The sequence below is a fragment of the Bos indicus genome, chromosome X, assembly GCF_029378745.1.
Source record: "Bos indicus isolate NIAB-ARS_2022 breed Sahiwal x Tharparkar chromosome X, NIAB-ARS_B.indTharparkar_mat_pri_1.0, whole genome shotgun sequence".
Lineage (NCBI taxonomy): Eukaryota > Metazoa > Chordata > Mammalia > Artiodactyla > Bovidae > Bos > Bos indicus.
In genome coordinates, this window is record NC_091789.1 from 151,110,365 (window position 1) to 151,135,049 (window position 24,685).

The following is a 24,685-nucleotide window of genomic DNA, read 5'->3' on the forward strand; positions in this document are numbered from 1 at the left end:
CCTCAAGCCACCGGGACCCTCATCTCTGCGTTCCCAAGATGCCTTGCGGGCTCTGGGCCCCGCCCCCCGCCCGAGCCTGGCAGGAATCCCCAGCTGCTGGGGGCGGGGCGAGCTGGAGGCGGGGCTTCGAGGATGGGGCGGAGCTTCGTTCTCGGGCTGCCCGGAAGCGCCGCCGGAGCCCCACCTGCCTCGGGGGAGGGCGGGGCCTTGCGCAGAGAGGCCTGGGCGTGGCTCCAACGTCCGGGGCGGGGCTTCGCTGGTGGCCGGCCTGGAGCGAGCTTTCATTGGTAGTGAGGCCGGGCCGTGGGCGGGCAGAGGCGGGGTTTCGTTGGTGGTGCGGCCTGGGCGAGGTCTTCATTGGTGGTGAGGTCCGGCCGTGGGCTGGCCTGGGGCGGAGCTTCGTTGGTGGCGAGGCTTGGGCGTGGCTCCAACGGACGGGGAGGAAGTTCATGGTGGGCAGGGGCCTGGGGCGGGCCTGTGCGGGGTGAGGCGAGGTTTCATTGGTGATGAGGCCTGGGCGTGGCTCCGGAGACCGGGCGCGGGGCCTAGAAGGGGGCGGGGCCTGGTGGGGCGGGGCCTGGGCCGCGCGCGCGCGCGCGCAGCGCGGGTCTCCCCGGCACTGGTCTCCCGGCGCCGGTCTCCGGGCGCCGGGCGCGGGCGCGTGGCGCCATGCTCCTGTGCCCGGTGATCGGGAAGCTGCAGCACAAGCGCGTGGTGTTGGCCAGCTCCTCTCCGCGCCGCCGGGAGATCCTCAGCAATGCTGTGAGCGGCCCGGGCCCAGGCTCTGGGGGGGCCGGGCCTGCGGACCCGGGCCTAGTGACCCGAGGCCTCGGGATCCCCGGCGTCGTGACCCGGGTCTCCCGGATGGACCCCAGAGTTGCGGGTCCGGGGCCTAGAAACTGGGGGTGTCTTAGTAGTTAGCGGAGGGCTTTGGCCAGTGTCCGGTGGTCGGAGACGAGTGCCCGAGGGTCCTGATGACCTAGGCTTCGTGGGCGGGGCGCGCCGGGGGAGATGACAGGGGCCTTGGTGGATCTGCAGGGCCAGTACCTAGTTATTGGGGATCGTACTGACTTGGGAGGGGGGATGTAAGAGGTGGTGGGTGTTTGCAGGCCCGGGGTCAGCAGTGGGACCGACTGACGGGGTCAAAGATGCAGGGCGTCGGGACAGAGGCCTTGTGACTGAGGGTCTGGTGAGCGAGGAAGTGGGGCGGGAATCTGCTGGGGGCCTAAGTGACTGGGTATCCGGAGTCTGCAGGACTGGGGGCTGAGGTAGGCAGAGGGTAGGCCCCTAGTGACCAGGGTCCAGATCTGTGGTCTCTGTGATCGGGGGCGGGCCAGGGTCTTCCAGCCAGGGCTCAGTGACCTGGCGATCTGCTGGCCAGGGAGTGTGGGGTTGCCGGGCCAAGGCCAGGTCTGTGTGCCTGAGCTGGATTTGTCCAGGTGTTGGTGGGGGGGTGGCGGTGGGGAAGGGGACAGAGCCACTGGACAGGGCTTGGTCTGCATGGGGCAGCCCTATTTGGGCGGGGGGTGGTTTAGAGAAGCGAGGATACCAGCTAGGGGAACAGATAGAGCCAGAAATTCTTGCCTGGGTGGGGGGCGTGAGCTGGGCTGGATGGGCGGTAGGTACAGAATGAGAAGTGCTTTATGTACCTCCCAGCGAGGGTACAGAACCGTAGGCGGGGGTGTCTCATAGTGTGACCCAGGGGTTAACTGGGGATCCGGGAGGTCCACGATGGAGGTGGGGAGGGGGCTGGGGTGCAGAAAAGTAAGAGGCAGCTGGCTGCTCACAGAGGTCCCTGCGAGTGTGGGAGGGGGAGTTTGACCCTCTGTGGTCAAGACCCCATCCCCCACTCTGGAGGCAGCGGGTCTGTGACCTGCCTTCCGCAGGCACTGCCAGGTCACCTGTGTTGGGCACCAAGTCAAAGCAGCCTAGTTGTTCCCCTGCACACAGCCGCCGTATTTGTGGCTTTTTTGTGGCCTTTCCTGCAGGCGCTGTCATCTCAGTAGTTTGACTGTTGTAAGGGCGAAATGCCGGCCTTTGGGACTCTCCAGGAGCCCTTTGACCCCTCGGGGCTGCACCCCAATCAATAGCGCCCTGCTGGCCTCTGCGTGCACAGAGGTCTTCCCACCAGGGTCCCCAAGGCCCCCCCCCCCCACACACACACCAGTCACACTCACGCAGCGGCCGGGAGTTGGCCCTTGGTCAGTGTCCATAGTCAGGGAAGGGGGGCTTGGCGGGTTCCTTCAGTTCCTGCCCACCTGTCAGCGTCCTGGGGCTCCCCCCCCCATACCCCTCTTCTATCCTGTTCCAGGGCCTCAGGTTCGAGGTGGTCCCGTCCAGGTTCAAGGAGAAGCTGCACAAGGCCTCATTCGCCACCCCGCAGGCGTACGCCGTGGAAACGGCCAAGCAGAAGGCCCTGGAGGTGGCCGACCGGATGTACCAGGTAAGTGCTCCTTTCCTGGGTCTCCTGCTAGCGGGGCGTCCTCAGGTTTTAATCACACCTGTTGTAAATCAGTGCCCTTCACAGCAGGCAATAGGTGTAGCTTCTCTGCGACTGAGTGTCCTTGTGTTGTGGACACGTGTAATTCATGGGATGGTATCGTTTATACAACGTTATCTGTCATTTAGCTAGTATGTAACCTGCTGTGGCAATTCATATCAGAGTGTCATTCAGGATAAAGAAGCGACCTACCTAGTCTATCACGAGGTGTTACCATGCTGTGTGCTACTGTAACTAATAAAATAGAATCATTTATGATACAGAATTCCTGGATTCTGGATAGAATACTAGAGGAGGAAATGGCAACCCGCTCCATTATTCTTGCCTGGAGAATCCCATGGACACAGGAGCCTGGCAGGCTACAGTCCATGGGGTCTCGAAGAGTGGGACACGACTGAGTGACTTCACTTTCACTTTTCACTTTCTTGCATTGGAGAAGGAAGTGGCAACCCACTTCAGTGTTCTTGCCTGGAGAATCCCAGGGATAGGGAAGCCTGGTGGGCTCCCGTCTGTGGGGTCGCACAGAGTCGGACACGACTGAAGTGACTTAGCAGCAGCAGCAGCATGAAAGTGTGAAGTGTTATTTGCTCAGTCATTTCCGACTCTGCTTTGTGACCCCATGGAATGTAGCCCACCAGGCTCCTCTGTCCATGGGATTTTCTAGGCAAGAATACTACAGTGGGTTGCCATTTCCTCCTCCAGGGGATCATCCTGACCCAGGGATCGAACCCAGGTCTCCTGCATTGCAAGCAGGTTCTTTGCCATCTGAGCCACCTGGGAAGTCATAATTATATATAGTAATATATAACTGGGGCCCCCATGGTGGCTCAGTGGTAAAGAATCCACACACTAATGCTGGAGATGCAGGTTCGATCCCTGGGTGGGAAACATCCCTTGGAGAAGGAGATGGCAACCCACTCCAGTACTGTTGCCTGGAGAATCCCATGGACAGAGGAGCCTGGCGGGCTACAGTCCACGGGGTCACAAAGAGTCAGACACGACTGAGTGACTCACTTTCACTGTCTCCCTTGATCGTTGTCTTGAGGACACTCCAGTCTCGCTTTCTAAAGCAAGACTGGATCCATAAATAAGCTGTGATGCTGTGTGCCGTGCGTCGTGATGTGAAAATGTTTAAGACATACAGGCTCGTCCCGCCTAAAGCCGAGTCTGCGTTTCTTGCAGAAGGACCTGCGGGCCCCAGACGTGGTCATCGGAGCCGACACCATCGTGGTGAGTCTGCTTTCCGGCTTTCCGTGTCACTGGCGACTGAAATCCAGGCCTCGGGAAGGCAGGTTCTTTCTGTAAGACCTGGGGGAGAATCCACCCCAGGCTTCTCTCTCTCTCCTGGCTACTGATGCTTTTTTTGCAAATTCCTGGGCATCCCTGGGCTGGTGGCCGCCTCCCTCCCGTCTCTGCCTCCGTCTCCATGCGGCTTCTGCTCTGTCTTTCCTGTTACGAGAACACCATCCATCATGGATTAGGACGCACCTGGCTCCAGTATGACCTCCTCGTAAATTTTGTTACATCTGCAAAGATCCTAGTATCAATAATGTCCTGTTCACAGGGCTGGGGGGGTCGGGACCTAGGGAAAGGAACCTCCCCAAGATAGGGGTTTTGGCCGCCGAGAGTCGGGCTTTTGGATGGGTCATCACAGTGATCCGTAGAGCAGCTCTGTTTCGCTGGTCATGGCCGTCTGTCTGAGACCCTGGCTGGCCTGATGGTGAGCATTGCCCACGGATGCTGGGCCTCGTTGCTGAGGTGTTCATGGCAGCAGTGTCCCTGGATGTGTGTGTCGACGGACGATGGATGGGTAGATAGATGGATGGATGGTTGGGTTGATGGATGGATGGATGATGGATGGGTGGGTGGAAGGGTGAATGGATGGGTGGGTGGGTGGATGGATGGATGGGTAGATGGTTGGATGGATGGGTGGATAATGGATGGATGGATAGATGGATAGAAGATGTATGGATGGATGGATGGGTAGATGGTTGGATGGATAGATGGATGGATTGATGGATAGATGGCTGGATGGATAAATGATGGGTGGGTGGGTGGATGGATGATGGATGGATAGATGGATGGATGGTTGAGTTGATGGGTGGATAGCTGGGTTGATGGAAGGATAAATTGGTGGATGGTTGATGCATGGGTGGATGGATGGATGGTTGGGTAGATGGTTGGATGGATAGATGGATGGATGGATAGTTGGGTAGATGGTTGGATGGAAAAATGGATGGTTGGATGGATGATGAATAGATGATGGATTGATGATGGATGGGTGGGTGGATGGGTGGATGGATGATGGGTAGAAGGTTGGATGGATAGATGGATGGATGGATGATGCATGGATGGATGGTTGGGTTAACTGGTTGGATGGATAAATGGATGAGTGGATGGATGATGGATGGATGGATGGTTGATGGATGGGTGGATGGATGATGGATGAATGGGTGGATGATTGTGTAGATGGTTGGATGGATAGATGGGTAGATAATGGATGGATGGATAGAAGATGCATGGATGGATGGTTGGGTAGATGGTTGGATGGATTGACGGGTGGTTGGCTAGATGGATGGGTGGATGGATAAATGGATGGATGGATGGATGATGGATGGAAGGATAAATTGGTGGATGGTTGATGGATGGGTGGATGGATGGTTGGGTAGATGGTTGGATAGATAGATGGATGGATGGATGGTTGGATAATGGATGGATGGATAGATGGATAGATGGATGGATAATTGGGTAGATGGTTAGATGGATAAATGGATGGTTGGATGGATGATGAATAGATGATGGATTGATGATAGATAGATGGGTTGATGGAAGGATGAGTGGATGGATGGGTGGATGGATGATGGTTGGATGGATAGATGGGTGGATAATGGATGGATGGATAGATGGATAGAAGATGCATGGATGGGTGGTTGGGTAGATGGTTGGATGGATTGATGGATGGTTGGCTAGATAGATGGTTGGATGGATAAATGGATGGGTGGATGGATAAAGGGATGGGTGGATGGATGATGGATAGATAATGCATGGATGGGTAGATGCTTGGATGAATAGAATGATAGGTGGATGGATGGATAAGCAGCACGGGGGTCCATCCACACAGTGGAATATGACGCAGTCATGAAAAGGAGGGAAGCCCCGACACAGGCTACATGGATGGACCTCGAACACACAGTGCTCATTGAGAGAAGCTGGACGCAGAAGGGTACATATTACTGTATTTGTATGAAATATCCAGAATAGGGAAGTCCACTGAGGAAGGAATCAGATCAGCAGTTGTCAGGGGCTAGGGAACGAGGTGGGGAGAGCAGCTTGTGGGGAGGGGTGTTCCAGATGAAAGACTTTGGGAACTCTCACCCAACAGTGGAAACGTACCACACGGTTTCATTTAACATGATGAGTGTCACATTATATGAATCTCGCCTAAATTAAAAAAAAATACATGAGTCTAAAACGGTGGACGGCACAGCTGGCTCAGAGCAGCTCGGGGAGCAGAAGCAACTCTCTCCATGGCGTTTCTCTCGCAGGCGGTCGGGGGGCTGATCCTGGAGAAGCCGGTGGACAAGCAAGACGCCTACCGCATGCTGTCGAGGTGGGTGGGTCCCAGCGGTCCTCCAGGGACGCGTGGGACAGAGGCTGGGCCGTTTGCCATCTGTCCACTCACCATCAGCATCTGCTCATCAGCCGTCTGTCCACCCCCCATCACCCATCATGTCCCCGTGTCTGCCACGGGCATCATGTCCGCTGTCTCCCATAGACGCCCCTCCTGGTTCAGGTCAGAGGACCAGGCCGTGCCCTTGAACCGACCTCGACTCTTAACAGGGCTCCGACTCCCCACACCACCCCGCCACATTCAGGGTCTCCTCCTGGCTCATTCATGCTGAGTGTCCACTCCCAGGACCACACAGGGATCCAGGAAAGGGGTGGCCTAGAGTGGCCGGGATCCGGGTCCTCTGTGCGGTGCCGGCCACTCCCATCAGGGTCCACGTGGTCCTGTGTTTTGTCCTGTGAGGTGGCCTGACCACCCCCCCAGCCCCTCTCTGAGCGCAGTGACCAGTCTCGCAGGGAAGCTTCACAGTCCCCCCTGGGATGATTTCCTCAGTGATTGCGCAGCCCGGGTGATAGGAGGGTGGGGCTGGTGGGCAGGGGGCACCCTGGATTCCAGAGATACTCCGGACAGTCACACGTCCGGCCCGGCCGTGTCTTGCAGGCTCAGTGGGAAGGAGCACAGCGTGTTCACGGGCGTGGCCATCGTCCACTGCTGCACCAAAGGTACCTGGACGGCCCGCATCCCCCACCTCCCCTGGGAGTCAGGGCCACCGTGGGAGCAGCCGGGGCTCCTCGGTGGAGGACCCGGGCGCCCTGGGGCATCCCTGTCTTTGCTACCACCCGGGCCCGCCCTCCCACCTGGCCTGGGAACGTTGGGGTCCCACGTGGAAATATGGGGGTTCATCGTGAGCATCCAGTAGACCCCGTGTAGGGTGTGGGGGACAGTCCGCCTTGTCCAACACGACCCACCCGGAGCCTGCCTTTGAGCTCTCTGGTCTGAACGGTGGAGAAGTTTGGCTCCCGTTGGCGGGCATTAAGACATACCATGATGAAAAGGGTTTTTTTTTTTTTTAAAGCACAAAAAGCCTGAAGAATAACTTTTAAAGCTTCTTAAAAGAGATTTGAGCCCCAGGAAGGACCCTGTCATGGGGTTTAGGGTGTCCTCATCCAGGAGGAACCTTATCTCGGACCCTTCACTTCATCACGTCTGCAGAGACCCTATTTCCATATAAGTCCTATTCTGAGGTTCTAGGTAGGTGTGAAGTTTAAGGAGCACCATGGAGCCTGCTGGGGGCTTCCCAGGTGGCTCAGTGGTAAAGAACCCACCTGGCAATGCAGGAGACACAAGAGACGGGATTTCGATCCCTGGGTCAGGAAGATGCCCTGGAGAAGGGAATGGCAACCCACTCCAGTGTTCTTGCTTGGAGAATCCCATGAACGGAGGAGCCTGGAGAGCTACAGTCCGTGGGGTTGGAAAGAGTCGGACACGACTGAGCAACTAACACTTTTACTTCACTTTCTGTTTTATTCTTTCTCTCTGTTTCCCTTGTCTACAGTGGAGAATCCTTTATGCCCCATTAATGATCGTGTGTGTATTTGTGTGTGTGTATGAATCGCATGCAAAGCTCAGGCTTTGTTGCTGTTCAGTCGCTCAGTCGTGTCTGACTCTTTGCGACCCCACGGACTGCAGCACGCCAGGCCTCCCTGTCCATCACCAACTCCCGGAATTTGCTCAAACTCGTGTCCATGGAGTCAGTGATGCCCTCCAACCATCTCATCCTCTGTCATCCCCTTCTCCTCCCACCTTCAATCTTTCCCAGCATCAGGGTCTTTCCCAGTGAGTCAGTTCATCTCAACAGGTGGCCAAAGCACTGGAGCTTCAGCTTCAGCATCAGGCTTGCCTCCTCCTGGGCTCACGCGGTTAGACCCGCGGGCCCCCACGGGCATCGGCTGCGTCCCCTCACCACACTGCACACTTCCTTGCAGATGGTCAGCTGGACACTGAGGTGTCCGAGTTCTACGAGGAGACCACGGTGAAGTTCTCGGAGCTGTCAGAGGAGATGCTGTGGGAGTACATCGACAGCGGGGAGCCCATGTGAGTCTCTGTCTACAGCCGCGGTGCTGAACCCAGTCTGTCCGGAGCCACGGTGCTGAACCCAGTCTCTGTCTGGAACCGTGGTGCTGAATGCCCGCCGTGGGCAGGAGACAGGCCGGGGCTGAGCCCGCACTGGGGGCCTGTGCCCGCCACGTGCCCAGGGGTCCAGGGCAGGGCAGCGTGCTTAGGAAGGATGGAAAGATACCTTACCCCGCCCCCCGTCCCTACAGCACTGCTGTCTCCCCCAGCAAAGGGCACCCATATGGGTCAGGCGGGTCAGGCAGATGCTGCCGTGGGGCTGGTCTCCCCACCCAGTATCAGTGATAGTCGCTCAGCCGTGTCCGACTCTCTGTGACCCCGTGGACTGTAGCCCAGCACGCTCCTCTGTCCATGGGATTCTCCGGGCAAGAATACTGGAGTGGGCTGCCAGACCCTTCTCCAGGATATCTTCCCAACCCAGGGATCAAACCCGTGTCTCCTGCGTTGCAGGCAGATTCTTCACCACTAGCGCCACCTGGGAAACCCTGTGCGGTTTTGGGGGAACCCACCCCTCCACCCGCCCCAAATCCCAGCTCCCGCCGTTCTGTGCAGCCTGGTCTTTTGGAGGAACCCACCCCTCCACCTGCCCCATATCCCAGCTCCCGCCGTTCTGTGCAGCCTGGTCTTTTGGGGGAACCCACCCCTCCACCTGCCCCATATCCCAGCTCCTGCCGTTCTGTGCAGCCTGGTCTGTTGAGGGGGGTTGCTGGTTAGAGTTGACAAGGGCTGGGGGCTCAGTCAGTATGGACGGAAAAGGATGGGCCCCTTTTCCCCTGCAAGGAAGTCTCAGCAGAGCTTCCTGGGAAGACCCGGGCTGTGGACCCCTGCGAGGAGTCCTCCTCTTGAGGCTCCGGTCAGAGACATGTGGGAAAACCCCATTGGGGGGCCCCAGTCTCTTGTGGGCAAAGCTCACCCCCTCAGGAGACCCAGGCCTGGTGTGGGGGCAGGTGCCCCCTCGCGCATCCCCAGAAGCCACTGTGGAGCCTTCATCCCGTCCTGGGGGTGGGACCGAGGGATGCTCCTGGGGGCTGGTCCTGGAGCCGGCCACCCCCCGGCACACGGCCGCCCAGGGCCGGCCGGGTGTGCGCGCCCAGCAAAGCTCAGCATCGCCATGTCCATCTATTTCCTCCTTCCCGCCGCGCTGTGGTCCTGCACGCCGCGCAGGGACAAGGCCGGCGGCTACGGGATCCAGGCGCTGGGTGGGATGCTGGTGGAGTACGTGCGCGGCGACTTTCTCAACGTGGTGGGCTTCCCGCTGAACCGCTTCTGCAAGGAGCTGGCGCGCCTGTACCACGCACCCCGTGCCCCCGGCGCCCCGCGGCAGGTCCAGCACGACTCCATCCCGGCCGTCGACACATTCGAGGATCTCAGCGACGCCGAGGGAGGCGGCTCTGACCCTGCTCGGGCCAACGAGGGCCTGGAGCCGTGTGGGGCGCAGCCGCAGGCTCCCCGCCCCCGGGAGGCGGATCTGAATGGCGTGACGGACAGCCAGCCCCCGCTCCCCGTGGGCCTCCTGGAGCTGATGGACGGCTTCAAAGCATCCAAGGTACCTCTGTGCCTTCGCGATCAGGTGACCCCCAGCACGGGGGGCGCTTCAGACCATCACACACCCCCCACCCCAGCCCTGGGGACCAGACGTCTGAGGTCAAGGGGTTCCAGGGCTGAGCTTCCTGCAGAGGCTCCAGGGGAGGGTCCTTCCCGCCTCTTCCGGCTTCTGGGGGTTCCAGGCATCCGTCCCTGGGCTGGTGGCCGCCTCCCTCCCGTCTCTACGTGGCTTCTCTGTGTCCATGTCTCTCCTCTTCCGTGTCTTATAAGGACCCTGTCCCTAGGGTTTAGGGCCACCCCCATCCAGGAGGGCGTCATCTCAGACCCTTCACTCTGTCACGCCTACGAAGACATTGTATTTGCACAGAAGGCCTTGCTCGCATATTCTGGGGGTCAGGACGTGAACGTCATCGTTCCTGAAGACTGGCAGGGCGGGGGCGGGGTCCGTGTGGGTGTCCGAGGGTGACGGGGCTCACACCACCCTGTGCCCCACGTCTGGGGAAGGTTCCTTTGTTAGGCGAGCCGCGGGGAGGTTAGGCTGTCCCGTGAGGTGTGTGGTGAGCGGTGGAGAGTCTGTGCCCTGCAGAGAGCGCCCAAGTGCACACACAGCCTGCCCTCAAGGTCCCAGGGTTTGTGGCCTCGACGTGGGCACCGTGGGGAGCTACCACACAGCCCTTGACCGAAGCACGTTGGGTTTTCTCTGCCGAGAGAGCTTTTCTGCGTAACCCTCACTGACGTGTTCTTCCCTGGAGCAAACGTTGTGCAAGCTGGAGCCCAAACCCAGCTCCCCCTGCAGAAGAAGGGGCCCTGATGGGCGCGGCGATTCTGACAGTCCCGGGCCCCCTGCCCCCGCCTCGCCGCCGTGGGGGTCACGAGCGATCGGTCACTCGCATCGTAGCCTGACTGCGGCCCTCCGTCACGGTCAGGCCCTGCTCACGGCTTGCAAGCTCCAAGTGTTCGATGTGCTGAAAGAGCGAGGCCCCCTGGCGGCCGCGGACGTCGCCCGCGAAATCGGCGCCTCGGTGGGCGGCACCGCGCGCCTGCTTGACGTCTGTGCGGCCCTGGGCTTGCTGGACAAGTCGGACAGAGGTGAGGGGGCGTCCCGGGTGTCGTCGCGGCAGCTCCGCAGGCGGGGCCCGGCCGCCAGCTGACGGTGGCTCCTGAGCAGAGATGGGCAGACCGGCCGGCCCTGTGTCCCGGACGCGGGGCGGCTCCCAGAGGGCGGGGAGCTGCGGGGTGGGGGTGAGGGGGCAGAGGAAACGGGTGTGTGTGTGTGTCAGAGTGTGTGTGTGTGTGTGTGTGTGATGTTAGGAGAAAACAGCTGTGTGTGTATGTCAGAGAGAGATGTTTAGGAGGAAACAGTTGTGTGTCTTTCTGTGTATTTGATGTTTAGGAGGAAAGGTGTGTGTGTGTGATGTTAGGAGGAAACAGATGTGTGTGTGATGTTTAGGAGAAAAGATATGTGTGTGTGTGTGTGTGCGTGTGTGTGGTGTTTAGGAAGAAACAGCTGTGTGTGTGATTAGGAGGAAACAGGTATGTGTGTCTGTGTGTGATGTTTACGAGGAAACGTGTGTGTGTGTGAGAGAGATGTTTAGGAGGAAACAGCTCTGTGTGTGTGTGTGTGTGTGTGTGTGTGTGTGTGTGTGATTAGTTGGAAAGCCGTCTGTGTTGTGTGTGTGATGTTTACGAGGAAACAGGTGTGTGTGTGTGATGTTAGGAAACAGGTGTGTGTGTGTGAGAGAGAGATGTTTAGGAAGAAATGTGTGTGTGTGTGATGTTAGGAGGAAAGAGGTGTCTGTGTATGTCAGAGAGAGATGTTTAGGAGGAAACAGTTTTGTGTCTTTCTGTGTATTTGATGTTTAGGAGGAAAGGTGTGTGTGTGTGATGTTAGGAGCAAACAGGTGTGTGTGTGATGTTTAGGAGAAAAGATGTGTGCGTGTGTGTGGTGTTTAGGAAGAAACAGCTGTGTGTGTGATTAGGAGGAAACAGGTGTGTGTGTGTGATGTTTATGAGGAAACGTGTGTGTGTGTGAGAGAAAGATGTTTAGGAGGAAACAGCTCTGTGTGTGTGTGTGTGTGTGTGTGTGTGTGTGTGTGTGTGATGTTTAGTTGGAAAGCCGTCTGTGTTGTGTGTGTGATGTTTAGGAGGAAACAGGTGTGTGTGTGATGTTAGTAAACAGGTGTATGTGTGTGAGAGATGTTTAGGAAGAAACGTGTGTATGTGTGTGATGTTAGGAGGAAAGAGGTGTGTGTGTCTCTGTGTGATGTTTAGGAGGAAACGTGTGTATGTGTGTGAGAAACAGATGTTTAGGAGGAAACAGGTGTGTGTGTGGATGTTTAGGAGGAACTAGGAGGGGGTGTGTGTGTGTGTGTGTGTGTGTGATGTTCAAGAGAGAGACTTCCTTACGGACTCAGAGGGGCTGTATCAGCCAGGGTTCCCCAAGGAAACAACTCCTAGGGTGTGTGCGTGTGCACAGCGAACATACCTGTGTACTTACTTATCTGTTCAGGTAGGCAGCCAGGTGAGGTGAATGCCTAGAGAGTGATTCATAGTAGAATGATGCTCAGATCGGTGGATGGATGGATGGTGGATACATAGATGATTCATGGATGAGCAAACAGATAACAGACAGATGCTGCTTGCTAAGGCGCCTCAGTCGTGGCCAGCTTTTTTGCGACCCCGTGGACTGTAGCCCACCAGGCTCCTCTGTCCGTGGGATTCTCCAGGCAAGAATACTGTAAGATGCCCTTCTCCAGGGGATCTTCACCACCCAGGGATCGAACTTGTGTCTTCTGTGTCTCCTGCATTGGCCACAAGATTCCTTTACTGCTGAGACCCCTGGGAAGCCCAATAGATAGATGGGTGGATGGATAAATGATAAATTGCTTGGTTGATTCATAGGTGAATGTAATAGGCCTGTAAATAGATAAGTAGATGGATGAATAGATGGTTGATAGAAAGGTCACCAGACAGATAGCTGATGAATAAATAGAGAACAGACAGACGGATAAACAGAAAATAGGGTAAGTGGATGGACAGATGACAGAAAGGTGATGAATACAGGCTGATGGGTGGACAGGTGGATAAACAGATAGTAGATAAATTGATAGATCAATAGATAAAAACTGATGACAGAGATGATAGCTAGATAGGTAGATGGATAAAGGGAAAAGGGAAAGTGAAGTCGCTCAGTCGAGTCCGACTGTTTGCGACCCCGTGGACTGTAGCTTACCAGGCTCCTCCGTCCATGGGATTCTCCAGGCAAGAGTACTGGAGTGGGCTGCCCTTTCCTTCTCCAGGGTAGATAGATAAACGATGGATAAATAGGTGATAGGTGGGGGGATTGATGGATAGGCAACAGGCATGTCGATGGGTAAACGATAGATGAGCTGAGATGACAAGTGAGAGGTAAATAGACTTATCACACAGATGACAGCTGGGAAGCAAACAGGTAGATGACACATACACAGATTGACAGATAGATGGTTAACAGATGAGAGAGAGATGGAGGCGACTGACACATATAAACAGACAGGTGGATACATAGAAGGGCTTCCCAGGTGGCTCCATGGTAAAGAACCTGCCTGCCAGTGCAAGAGACGTGGGTTCGGTCCCTGAGTCGGGAGGATCCCCTGGAGGAGGAAATGGCAACCCACTCCAGTATTCTTCCCGGGAGAATGCCATGGACAGAGGAGCCTGGCGGGCTGCAGTCTACGTGGTCGCAGAGTCGGGCGTGTGCGAGGGCATCACGCTGTCAGCCGGACGATGCTTGCACTACCACCACAGGGACCCTGAGCAGTGGCTCCCTCCGTCCCTCTGATGTCCCGGGAGCCCTGACAGGGGTCCCACGATGCTCCTTCCTTTCAGGTTACAGCAACACGGAGATGGCCAGCCTGCACCTGGCGTCGGACGGCGAGCAGTCTCTCCACGGCCTGGCCGCCTACCACGACGGGCCCGTCTGGGGCGCCTTCACGCACCTGGGCCGGGCTGTGCGAGAGGGGGCAGCGTGGACCCCAGAGCCCCTGCCGCAGGTACCCCAGAATCTGACGCTGCTTCTCACGTGCCATCTCTGCCGCTGACGGACTGGCCACGGCCCCGAAAGCATCCCAGACCCGGGGACCATCAGAACCCATTATCCCGGCGGGAGGCTGCGGATGTGGGCTCTTAGGGACGGCGTGGGGGGCAGCTGGCCGCCCACAGCTCCCGAAGAGGGTGTCTCCACGAAGGGGCTGCCGCAAGCCAGTGCCCCCTGTTTCCTATGTGAGGTTAGATTGTGTAGAGACTGTGCCTTCTGAGCTCAGAGTCTGCAAATCCCTCCCTGCCCTGCTTCCTGGCTCCCGACCCTCCAGAGAGAGCCCTGGGGGGTGTTCAGTGGGTCTGAGGATGGGGGGACTTCCCTGGTGGCTCAGCTGGTGAAGAAGCCGCCTGCAATGCAAGAGACCTGGGTTTGATCCCTGGGTTGCGGAGATCCCCTGGAGGAGGAAACGGCAACCCACTCCAGTATTCTGGCCTGGAGCACTGCATGGGCTGTACAGTCCATGGGGTTGCAGAGAGTCGGACACGACCGAGCAAGTTGCTTTCCTGGTGTCTCAGATGGTACAGCGTCTGCCTGCAATGCGGGAGACCTGGGTTCAATCCCTGGGTCAGGAAAATCCCCTGGAGGAGGGCATAGCAACCCACTCCACTGTTCTGGCCTGGAGAATCCCATGGACTATAAGTCCATGGGTCACAAAGAGCTGGACAAGACTCAGGAACTCTCAGCTTTTCACTTAGAAACGAAAGACATTTATTCCCTGTGGTTGTAGAAGCTGGACGTCTGAGATCCTGGCAAGGGTGGGTTTAGTGTCCAGTGAGGACGCAGTTCCTGGCTCCTCGATAGATGTCTTCTTGCCCTCCCCTGCCTCCCTCGCTGTGTCCCCCAGACCCCTCCCCACCTAGTCTGCCCCCATCCTGCCTACCAAGCCCCCCTTGCTTAGTCGCTCAGTCGTGTCTGACTGTTTGCGACCCCATGGACTGTAGCCCACCAGGCTCCTCTGTCCATGGGATTCTCCAGGCAAGAGTGCTGGAGTGGGTTGCCATCTCCTCCAGGGGATCTTCCCGACGCAGAGGTGGAGCCCAGGTCTCCTGCACGGCACATGGACTCTTTACCGTCTGACCCACCAGGGAAGCCCACAAAGCCCCCTGCCCTCAAGAGATGCCATGCAAAACGTCATCCCGGGTACCCACCGCCTGGGCCCCTGGTGGGTCTCTCCTGAGATCCTGTTCCGTTTCAGGCCCCCCACAAGTGGAGCACGGAGGCGACCCTGCAGTTCATGAGGGCCTCGCACGGCCTCAGCAAGCTGACCGCCCAGCACGTGGCCACGGCCTTTGACCTGTCCCCTTTCACCTCCGCCTGCCACCTGGGAGGTACATCCCTCTGCCTGACAGGAGTCAGGGGCAAACGGCTGCGAGCGCTCCTTCTCTTGTTGGAAGCTGCAGGGGCCTTACCTGCAGATAGGCTCACCCAGTGGCTCAGATGGGAAAGAATCCGCCTGCAAGGCAGGACACCCAAGTTTAATCCCTAGGTCAGGAAGATCTCCTCGAGAAGGGAATGGCAACCCGCTCCAGTATTCTTGCCTGGAGAATCCCCAGGGACAGAGGAGCCTGGCGGGGCTACAAGTCCACAGGGTTGCGGAATTGGACATGACTGAGCGACTAACACACAATACCTACTAATAAGACTTGGAAAATGGGTTTATCTCTACAAACCACCCAAGGATCTAAATGTATCCAGGGTGGATGTGGGGCTTGGGGTGATATTCCCAAGTGCTCAGAGGTCCCAGGGATGGCTCAGTCCTATCAGCTCCTTCCTGGGGGCTGCCAAGCAGAGGAGGGGACCATGGAACCTGTCTGCTGCCATCTATCGAGGTCTAATTATGCCACACACACACACCCTCTATTCCTCCCAGCAAGTCCTTCCCCCAGGACATTGGACGGAGGAGGAGCAGATGCCTTCCCAAGCGGTGTAGTGGGATTGGGGTCCTGGGAGGGCTCCTGAGCTGCCAGCTTGCATTTTCCCATCCTCTGCAGAGCTTTCCTCCAGGTGGCCCAGAGTGGCTGCTGTGGCACCAGCCATCACATCTGCATTCCCGCAACAGAACAGAGAAGGAAAGAGTATAACTCTCTAGAACTCTGCTCTAGGATCCCCCGTGGCTCTCTCTCCGCCCTGCTCACCTGGCTTGGGCCAGCGCTTGGTCCAGCACCACTCTCCAAGGCCCTGAGTGTGAGACAGCAGAGATCTCCCCACTGGCTGACCTCCTGTGAGGGCACAGGCTCAGGTCATGTCTGAGAATGCTGATTTGGTCCTGCCAGAGCTGCACCTCTGGAGACAGGCCAGGATGGTCCAGAGCCCTCGTTTCTTCCCACAGGTTGCACGGGCGCCCTGGCCCACAAGCTTGTCCAGGAGTACCCGCGTCTGCAGGTGACCATCTTTGCCCTCCCAGAGGTCATCAAGCTTGCCGGGGACTTTGAGACCAACGCACGGCCGTCAGAGCGGGTCCACTTTGTGCCAGGTCAGTGCGGCGTCCTTGTGTGCCAGCTGTCCCTCTTTGGGCGCCCTTATTTATCTCCTGTATGGGGTGAGTGTGCCGCAGTGGTAAGGAGCCAGCCTGCCAAAGCAAGAGATGTGGGTTCGGTCCCTGGGTCGGGAAGATCCCCTGGAGGAGGAAATGGCACCTGTCCAGTATTCTTCTCTGGGAAATCCAACAGACAGAGGAGTTTGCTGGGCTACAGCCCATAGGGTGTCAGAGAGCTGGATGCGACTGAGCACATGTATACAGCCTGTGTGTCTTTATGTCTGCATTTCTGTCTCCTATCTGAGTGTGTATTGTGTGTGTCTGAGTGCACATGCCTGTGAGTGTGTGCACGTGTGTCTGTGTGCACGCATATGTGGTCTGTGTGTGTGTTTGTGTGTCTAAATATGTATGTCTGTGTGTCTATATGTGTACTTCTCTGTGTGTCTTTGTGTCTGTGTGTGTGTGTGTCTGTGTGTTTCTGTGTCTGTGTGTGTAAAGTGAAAAAGTGTTAGCTGTTCATTCTTGGCTTCCCATGGACTGCAGCCCGCCACGCTCCTCTGTCCATGGGATTCCCCAGGCAAGGAGACTGGAGGGGGTTGCCGTGCCCTCCTCCAGGGGGCCTTCTCGACCCAGGGACTGAACCCAGGTCTCCTGCACTGGGGGTGGATTCCTTCCTGTCTGGGCCACCAGGGTGTTGTGTGTGCGGGTGTGTATGTGTACATATGCATGCTTCCGCGTGTGTGTGTGTCAGTGTGTGTATCTGTCTGTGGTCTGTGTACATCTATCTTTCTGTGTGTCAGTGCATCTGTATGTGTGTGTAGCTGTGTGTCTGTGTATAATTCTGCCTGTGTGTAGCTGTGTCTGTATAGCTGTGTGTATAGCTGTGTGTGTCTGTGTGTAGCTGTGGCTGTGTGTGGCTGTGTGTAGTGTAGCTGTGGCTGTGTGTGGCTGTGTGTAGTTTGTGTGTGTGTTACATTTGTGTGTCTGTGTCACTGTGTGTCTGTGTGTAGCTGTGTGTGGCTGTGTGTGTCTGTGTGTAGCTGTGTCTGTGTTACATCTGTGTGTCACTGTGTAGTTGTGTGTCTGTCACTGTGTGTGTCTGTGTGTGGCTGTGTGTCTGTCACTGTGTGTGTGTGTGTGTGGCTGTGTGTCTGTCACTGTGTGTGTCTGTGTGTGTCTGTGTGTCTGTCACTGTGTGTGTCTGTGTGTAGCTGTGTGCCTGTCACTGTGTGTGTCTGTGTGTGGCTGTGTGTCTGTCACTGTGTGTGTCTGTGTGTAGCTGTGTGTCTGTCACTGTGTGTGTCTGTGTGTCTGTCACTGTGTGTGTCTGTGTGTGTCCGTGTGTCTGTCACTGTGTAGCTGTGTGCCTGTCACTGTGTGTGTCTGTGTGTGGCTGTGTGTCTGTCACTGTGTGTGTCTGTGTGTAGCTGTGTGTCTGTCACTGTGTGTGTCTGTGTGTCTGTCACTGTGTGTAGCTGTGTCTGTGTTACATCTGTGTGTCACTGTGTAGTTGTGTGTCTGTCACTGTGTGTGTCTGTGTGTGGCTGTGTGTCTGTCACTGTGTGTGTCTGTGTGTGGCTGTGTGTCTGTCACTGTGTGTGTCTGTGTGTAGCTGTGTGTCTGTCACTGTGTGTGTCTGTGTGTCTGTCACTGTGTGTAGCTGTGTCTGTGTTACATCTGTGTGTCACTGTGTAGTTGTGTGTCTGTCACTGTGTGTGTGTGTGGCTGTGTGTCTGTCACTGTGTGTGTCTGTGTGTGGCTGTGTGTCTGTCACTGTGTGTGTCTGTGTGTGTCTGTGTGTCTGTCACTGTGTAGCTGTGTGCCTGTCACTGTGTGTGTCTGTGTGTGGCTGTGTGTCTGTCACTGTGTGTGTCTGTGTGTGGCTGTGTGTCTGTCACTGTGTGTGTCTGTGTGTCTGTCACTGTGTGTAGCTGTGTCTGTGTTACATCTGTGTGTCACTGTGTAGTTGTGTGTCTGTCACTCTGTGTGTCTGTGTGTGGCTGTGTGTCTGTCACTGTGTGTGTCTGTGTGTGGCTGTGTGTCTGTCACTGTGTGTGTCTGTGTGTGTCTGTGTGTCTGTCACTGTGTAGCTGTGTGCCTGTCACTGTGTGTGTCTGTGTGTGGCTGTGTGTCTGTCACTGTGTGTGTCTGTGTGTGGCTGTGTGTCTGTCACTGTGTGTGTCTGTGTGTGTCTGTGTGTCTGTCACTGTGTAGCTGTGTGCCTGTCACTGTGTGTGTCTGTGTGTGGCTGTGTGTCTGTCACTGTGTGTGTCTGTGTGTGGCTGTGTGTCTGTCACTGCGTGTGTCTGTGTGTCTGTCACTGTGTGTAGCTGTGTCTGTGTTACATCTGTGTGTCACTGTGTAGTTGTGTGTCTGTCACTCTGTGTGTCTGTGTGTGGCTGTGTGTCTGTCACTGTGTGTGTCTGTGTGTGGCTGTGTGTCTGTCACTGTGTGTGTCTGTGTGTGTCTGTGTGTCTGTCACTGTGTAGCTGTGTGCCTGTCACTGTGTGTGTCTGTGTGTGGCTGTGTGCCTGTCACTGTGTGTGTCTGTGTGTGGCTGTGTGTCTGTCACTGTGTGTGTCTGTGTGTGTCTGTGTGTCTGTCACTGTGTAGCTGTGTGCCTGTCACTGTGTGTGTCTGTGGCTGTGTGTCTGTCACTGTGTGTGTCTGTGTGTGGCTGTGTGTCTGTCACTGTGTGTGTCTGTGTGTGGCTGTGTGTCTGTCACTGCGTGTGTCTGTGTGTCTGTGTGTCTGTCACTGTGTGTAGCTGTGTCTGTGTTACATCTGTGTGTCACTGTGTAGTTGTGTGTCTGTCACTCTGTGTGTCTGTGTGTGGCTGTGTGTCTGTCACTGTGTGTGTCTGTGTGTGGCTGTGTGTCTGTCACTGTGTGTGTCTGTGTGTGTCTGTGTGTCTGTCACTGTGTAGCTGTGTGCCTGTCACTGTGTGTGTCTGTGTGTGGCTGTGTGCCTGTCACTGTGTGTGTCTGTGTGTGGCTGTGTGTCTGTCACTGTGTGTGTCTGTGTGTGGCTGTGTGTCTGTCACTGTGTAGCTGTGTGCCTGTCACTGTGTGTGTCTGTGTGTGGCTGTGTGTCTGTCACTGTGTGTGTCTGTGTGTGGCTGTGTGTCTGTCACTGTGTGTGTCTGTGTGTGGCTGTGTGTCTGTCACTGTGTGTGTCTGTGTGTGGCTGTGTGTCTGTCACTGTGTGTGTCTGTGTGTGGCTGTGTGTCTGTCACTGTGTGTGTCTGTGTGTGGCTGTGTGTCTGTCACTGTGTGTGTCTGTGTGTAGCTGTGTGTCTGTCACTGTGTGTGTCTGTGTGTCTGTCACTGTGTGTGTCTGTGTGTGTCTGTGTGTCTGTCACTGTGTAGCTGTGTGCCTGTCACTGTGTGTGTCTGTGTGTGGCTGTGTGTCTGTCACTGTGTGTGTCTGTGTGTAGCTGTGTGTCTGTCACTGTGTGTGTCTGTGTGTCTGTCACTGTGTGTAGCTGTGTCTGTGTTACATCTGTGTGTCACTGTGTAGTTGTGTGTCTGTCACTGTGTGTGTCTGTGTGTGGCTGTGTGTCTGTCACTGTGTGTGTCTGTGTGTGGCTGTGTGTCTGTCACTGTGTGTGTCTGTGTGTCTGTCACTGTGTGTAGCTGTGTCTGTGTTACATCTGTGTGTCACTGTGTAGTTGTGTGTCTGTCACTCTGTGTGTCTGTGTGTGGCTGTGTGTCTGTCACTGTGTGTGTCTGTGTGTGGCTGTGTGTCTGTCACTGTGTGTGTCTGTGTGTGTCTGTGTGTCTGTCACTGTGTAGCTGTGTGCCTGTCACTGTGTGTGTCTGTGTGTGGCTGTGTGTCTGTCACTGTGTGTGTCTGTGTGTGGCTGTGTGTCTGTCACTGTGTGTGTCTGTGTGTAGCTGTGTGTCTGTCACTGTGTGTGTCTGTGTGTCTGTCACTGTGTGTAGCTGTGTCTGTGTTACATCTGTGTGTCACTGTGTAGTTGTGTGTCTGTCACTCTGTGTGTCTGTGTGTGGCTGTGTGTCTGTCACTGTGTGTGTCTGTGTGTGGCTGTGTGCCTGTCACTGTGTGTGTCTGTGTGTGGCTGTGTGTCTGTCACTGTGTGTGTCTGTGTGTGGCTGTGTGTCTGTCACTGTGTGTGTCTGTGTGTGGCTGTGTGCCTGTCACTGTGTGTGTCTGTGTGTGGCTGTGTGTCTGTCACTGTGTGTGTCTGTGTGTGGCTGTGTGTCTGTCACTGTGTGTGTCTGTGTGTAGCTGTGTGTCTGTCACTGCGTGTGTCTGTGTGTGTCTGTGTGTCTGTCACTGTGTGTAGCTGTGTGTGTGTAGCTGTGTGTCTGTGTGTGTCTGTGTGTAGCTGTGTGTGTGTTACATCTATATGTAGGACGCGGGCTGCAGAAGCGGTCCCTGTGGCCTCCACGCCTCCACCCCTTCTGTGTTTAACCCAGGTGACCTTTCCAGCGACAGCCTCCCGCCCGCAGACCTGTACATTGTCTGCAGCCTCCTGCACGACTGGCCGGACGACCGACTCCACGGGCTCCTGAGCCGGGTCTCCGGCTGCTGCAAACCAGGTGAGACCCTGGACTTGCCTTTTCTTCCTGCACTTGCCTTTCTTCACACTTAAAGACAATTTCCCATCCAAAAAAGAAAGAAAGAAACCGAATGAGTGTTACAAAGTCAGCCTCCCCACCCGTCCAGCCCACAGTCCGGTGCCCACTTTACCGTCTGCCCGGGACATAGCTGATTCCCAGTTGTCGGTCATTCATTTCTCAGCTTTCCAGCTGCAGTATGCGTATGGGGGTCTCATGGGCTCCCCCTGGTGGCTCAGATGGTAAAGAATCTGCCTGCAATACGGGAGATCTAGGTTGGATCCCTGGGTTGGGAAGATCCCCTGGAGAAGGGAAAGGCTACCCACTCCAGTATTCCTGCCTGGAGAATGCCATGGACAGAGGAGCCTGGCGGGCTACAGTCCACGGGGTCGCAGAGTCGGACATGACTGAGGGACTGAGCACAGCGGGCATTGCAGAGGCTGCGGCTCTGGGCCTGCAGACAGAATTCCTCCCACCTTCCCCACAGGGAAGTCCTCCCGCGGGGAGCCCCGGGGGCACCCGCAGGCTGGGTCCTGGGACGCCTGCCCATCCCTTCCCCTTATCTCTGTGTCTGTCTCCCCAGGCGCTGGCCTCCTGCTGGCCGAACTGGCGCCCGCGGAGGAGGAGGATGCCAGCGGGGCGGCACGGAGGCCCCCTGGGCTGCGGGCCCTGGGGGTGGGGCGGCCCCCCCGGAACCCCGGGCAGTACCAGCGCCTCCTGCAGCGGCTCGGCTTCCAGGACGTGCAGGCGGCGTGCGCGGCAGGCCTGCTGCACGTGGTCCTGGGGACCCGGGCCCCACCCTGAGGGTCGCCCTGCCCCGAGGGTCACAGCGCGAGCCTGGCCGGGTTGATTCCCAGAGAAGAGGGGTCTCGCCGGACAACGATTATTAAAGGAGACTGAAAGCAGGCAGTCTCCGCGCGTCTGTAGGGGGCGCCCTGGACCCAGGAGACACGACCTCTAACCCGGGAGGGGAAGGCTATGCGGTCTGGGAATGCTTGGTGGGGGAGCGTCGCGGGGACTCGGAGAGGGGCCTGGGGCGCCCCGGGGCTGGAGGCAACCGACAGAGGGGACCCCCGGGAAAGCCAGGGGGTGCGGTCCTCCCCCTCGAGGGCAGCTGGTGGCAGCCAGGCTGGGCCCCCAGTGAGAACAAGTGACGTGCAAAGCCAGCCCCGGGAGCGCATGGGGGGCGCGGCCCCTCGTGACACCAGGTTCCCTAGAAGAAACCTTCCCTTCTATCCAGAGGGGTCTGAACACCAGCCCGCGGGGAGGCGGGTACCCGAGCTCCCCACCCCACCCCAAGAGTCCTTGCAGCAGTGCGCCTAATGCAGGCGGGACTCAGCGGTCCCACACCCACGAGCAGGCCCGAGAGCCAAGGACACGCCCGAGCGAGACCCCCCAGGTGGAGGCTGACGGCAGCTAATGTCTGCGGAAGCGAGGAACGCCGGCCCGTGGGGGCCTTATTCGACTCACTCTCCTTTTCGTGTTGGGGCTCTTTGCAGTTAAAAAAAAACAAAAACAAAAAACATTAAAAGGCTAGAGGTGGAAATATGACTGACGGACATACAACCTGTCTCTTCATTGCTTAGAACACAAACAAGCACGCGGCGCTAGGGGCAAAGAACCCGCCTGCTGATGCAGGAGACCTGAGAGGCAGGCTCGGTCCCTGGGTGGGGAAGATCCCCTGGAGGAGAAAATGGCAACCCACTGCAGGATCCTTGCCTGGAGGATCCCACGGACAGAGGAGCCTGGTGGGCTATAGTCCACGGAGTCTCAAAGAGTCAGACACCACTGAAGCCACTTAGCATAGCGCAATCCCGTCTCTGGCTGACACCGAGGACTGACTCACAGAGCCTGGCTCGTGCACTGCCCCCCCTCCACCCGCCCCAAATGCGCCCCTCGGCCCTTCCGTGACTCAGCCGATCATCAACCACCTCTTTTCTTTTAGTTAACCCACCCATCTTTCAGATGTCGCTGAGTCGCTAAGAGTCCTGTCTGGCTTTTTTTTGCAACCCACACGGACTGTAGCCCGCCAGGCTTCTCTGTCCTTGAGATTTCTCAGGCAAGACTACTGGAGCTTCCCTGGTAGTTCAGACAGTAAAGAATCTGCCTGCAATGCAGGAGACCCGGGTTCGATCCCGGGGTCGGGAAGATCCGCTGGAGGAGGAAATGGCAACCGGCTCCAGCAGTCTGGCTACAGTCTATGGGGTCGCGGAGTCGGACATAACTTAGCAGCCAGACGACAAAAACCATCTCTCGGATACGCAGCGTCTAACGCTGTGCATGTCGTAATTAAAGCTGGGGACGGTGCACCCCTGCCCCCCGGAGTCCCGGAATAGAAGCCCTTCTTCCCCCACCCCCATCCACCATCCCACCTCCCTTAACCATCCCCATCGAAAATCCCACGGGTGCAGTCTTTCCCCCAATACCCGGGGTGTCTGTGGTTCTGCCGCCCTCCCGGGTCAGCCGTTAGGGGAGCACACGGCCTGCGCCACCGATGCCCCCCACCCGTCCGTCCTCCCAGAACACGCAGAGGGAGTACACACCCATCTAAGGCCCACGTGAAGTGCTTTTAAAGGAGAAACACGTTCTGCGCCCTAGTTGGCAACGAGGACAGATTTCATATTCATTCAGTCCTTCCCGCAGGCAGCAAGCTGCTGACTTGGGGGAAAGGAGTCGGGGCGGGGGTGGGGTGACCCCTGGGATGTACGCAGGGCCCCAGGGAGGGGGAGGTCCGTCATATAGGGGAGGGGACAGGGTGGCGTAGAGTTAACCGCCTCCACCACCGAGGCTGCAGAGAGCCGTCCTGGGGTGCCCAACGCCGGTTCTGAAAGCAAAGTGCGGAGTGCCAGGGCCTGGCAGCCTGAAGGACCAGCTCCGGCTGGAAAGTCCTCGTTGGCCCAGCGGGCAGTGATGAGCATCGCCGGGTCCCGCCCCGCCCTCACGGAAGGGATGCCTCCCTCACCCGGCGTGCCCCGGAGCCAGCGACGCGTCCCCGCCCAGAACCCGGGCCGGCCTCGCCCTCTCTTCTAGCGCCGTGTGGTCCCGGCCGGCCGGAACCGGGCTGGGCCACCAGCCAGCTCCGTCCTCCAGGCCCCAGACCGGCCCCAGACCAGCCCCAGTGAAGCCTCAGAAAATGCCAGAACACCAAGGCCCTACCCCGCGCTGAGATCCTCATCCGCTGACAGCGACCTGATCCGTCCCCACCCTTCTGGGGCCCAACCATTCTCGGCCTCACCTCTTACCTGCCTCTCCCAGGAAGAGGACTCAGGAAGGCCCTCCTGCCAGGACACCGGGGGCTGGAGAAATGAATGACCGGCTGGGGTGGGGGGAAGGGGGGTGTCTCGGCTCTCGTGGGTCAGTAGTCCTAGCATCCATCCGTCCAGTGGCACTTGGAGGAGCCCCCCTCATGAGAAAGAGGGCAGGGCGGCAGAAAGGACAGAGAGGCAGGGATGAGAAAGAAAGAAGCAACAGAAACAGCAAAGAAAGCGCCACTCAGTCATGTCCGACTCTTGCTGACCCCACGGACTGTAGCCCACCAGGCTCCTCTGTCCATGGCTTTCCCGGGGCAACAATACCAGACTTGGGTTGCCATGCCCTCCTCCAGGGGATCTTCCCCACCCCGCCATCGAAACCTGGCTGCAGGCAGGTTCTTGACCATCCGAGCCAACGTCGGGGGAGGGGCATAAAGAAAAAAGAGGAAGGGGATAGAAAGCGAAAAGAGCAACAGGGCAGAGAGAGGCAAATAAAGAAATAATTCTTGCACCTGCGTTGCTACAAAGAATTTGTTTTCTGGACCTGGCTG

General features: G+C 57.2%; 1 protein-coding gene and 1 long non-coding RNA gene across 2 annotated transcripts; one reads left to right on the top strand and one right to left on the bottom strand.

Moving 5' to 3' along the window:
* Window positions 1-582: 582 nt before the first annotated feature.
* ASMTL (acetylserotonin O-methyltransferase like) lies at window positions 583-22,434 on the top strand. Its single transcript, XM_070785261.1, has 13 exons — window positions 583-762; window positions 2,312-2,443; window positions 3,683-3,730; window positions 6,046-6,110; window positions 6,729-6,790; window positions 8,054-8,162; window positions 9,366-9,747; window positions 10,673-10,835; window positions 13,614-13,777; window positions 15,020-15,152; window positions 16,154-16,297; window positions 20,743-20,865; window positions 21,467-22,434. The coding sequence occupies exons 1-13, from the start codon at window positions 670-672 to the stop codon at window positions 21,685-21,687; spliced, it is 1,839 nt and encodes a 612-aa protein (XP_070641362.1). The 5' UTR covers window positions 583-669; the 3' UTR covers window positions 21,688-22,434.
* LOC139181679 (uncharacterized) lies at window positions 20,739-21,136 on the bottom strand. The gene is made up of 2 exons (XR_011565453.1): window positions 21,017-21,136; window positions 20,739-20,913 (listed from the first exon to the last, which is right to left on the bottom strand). It is a non-coding gene; the product is annotated as an uncharacterized lncRNA (long non-coding RNA).
* Window positions 22,435-24,685: the final 2,251 nt, after the last annotated feature.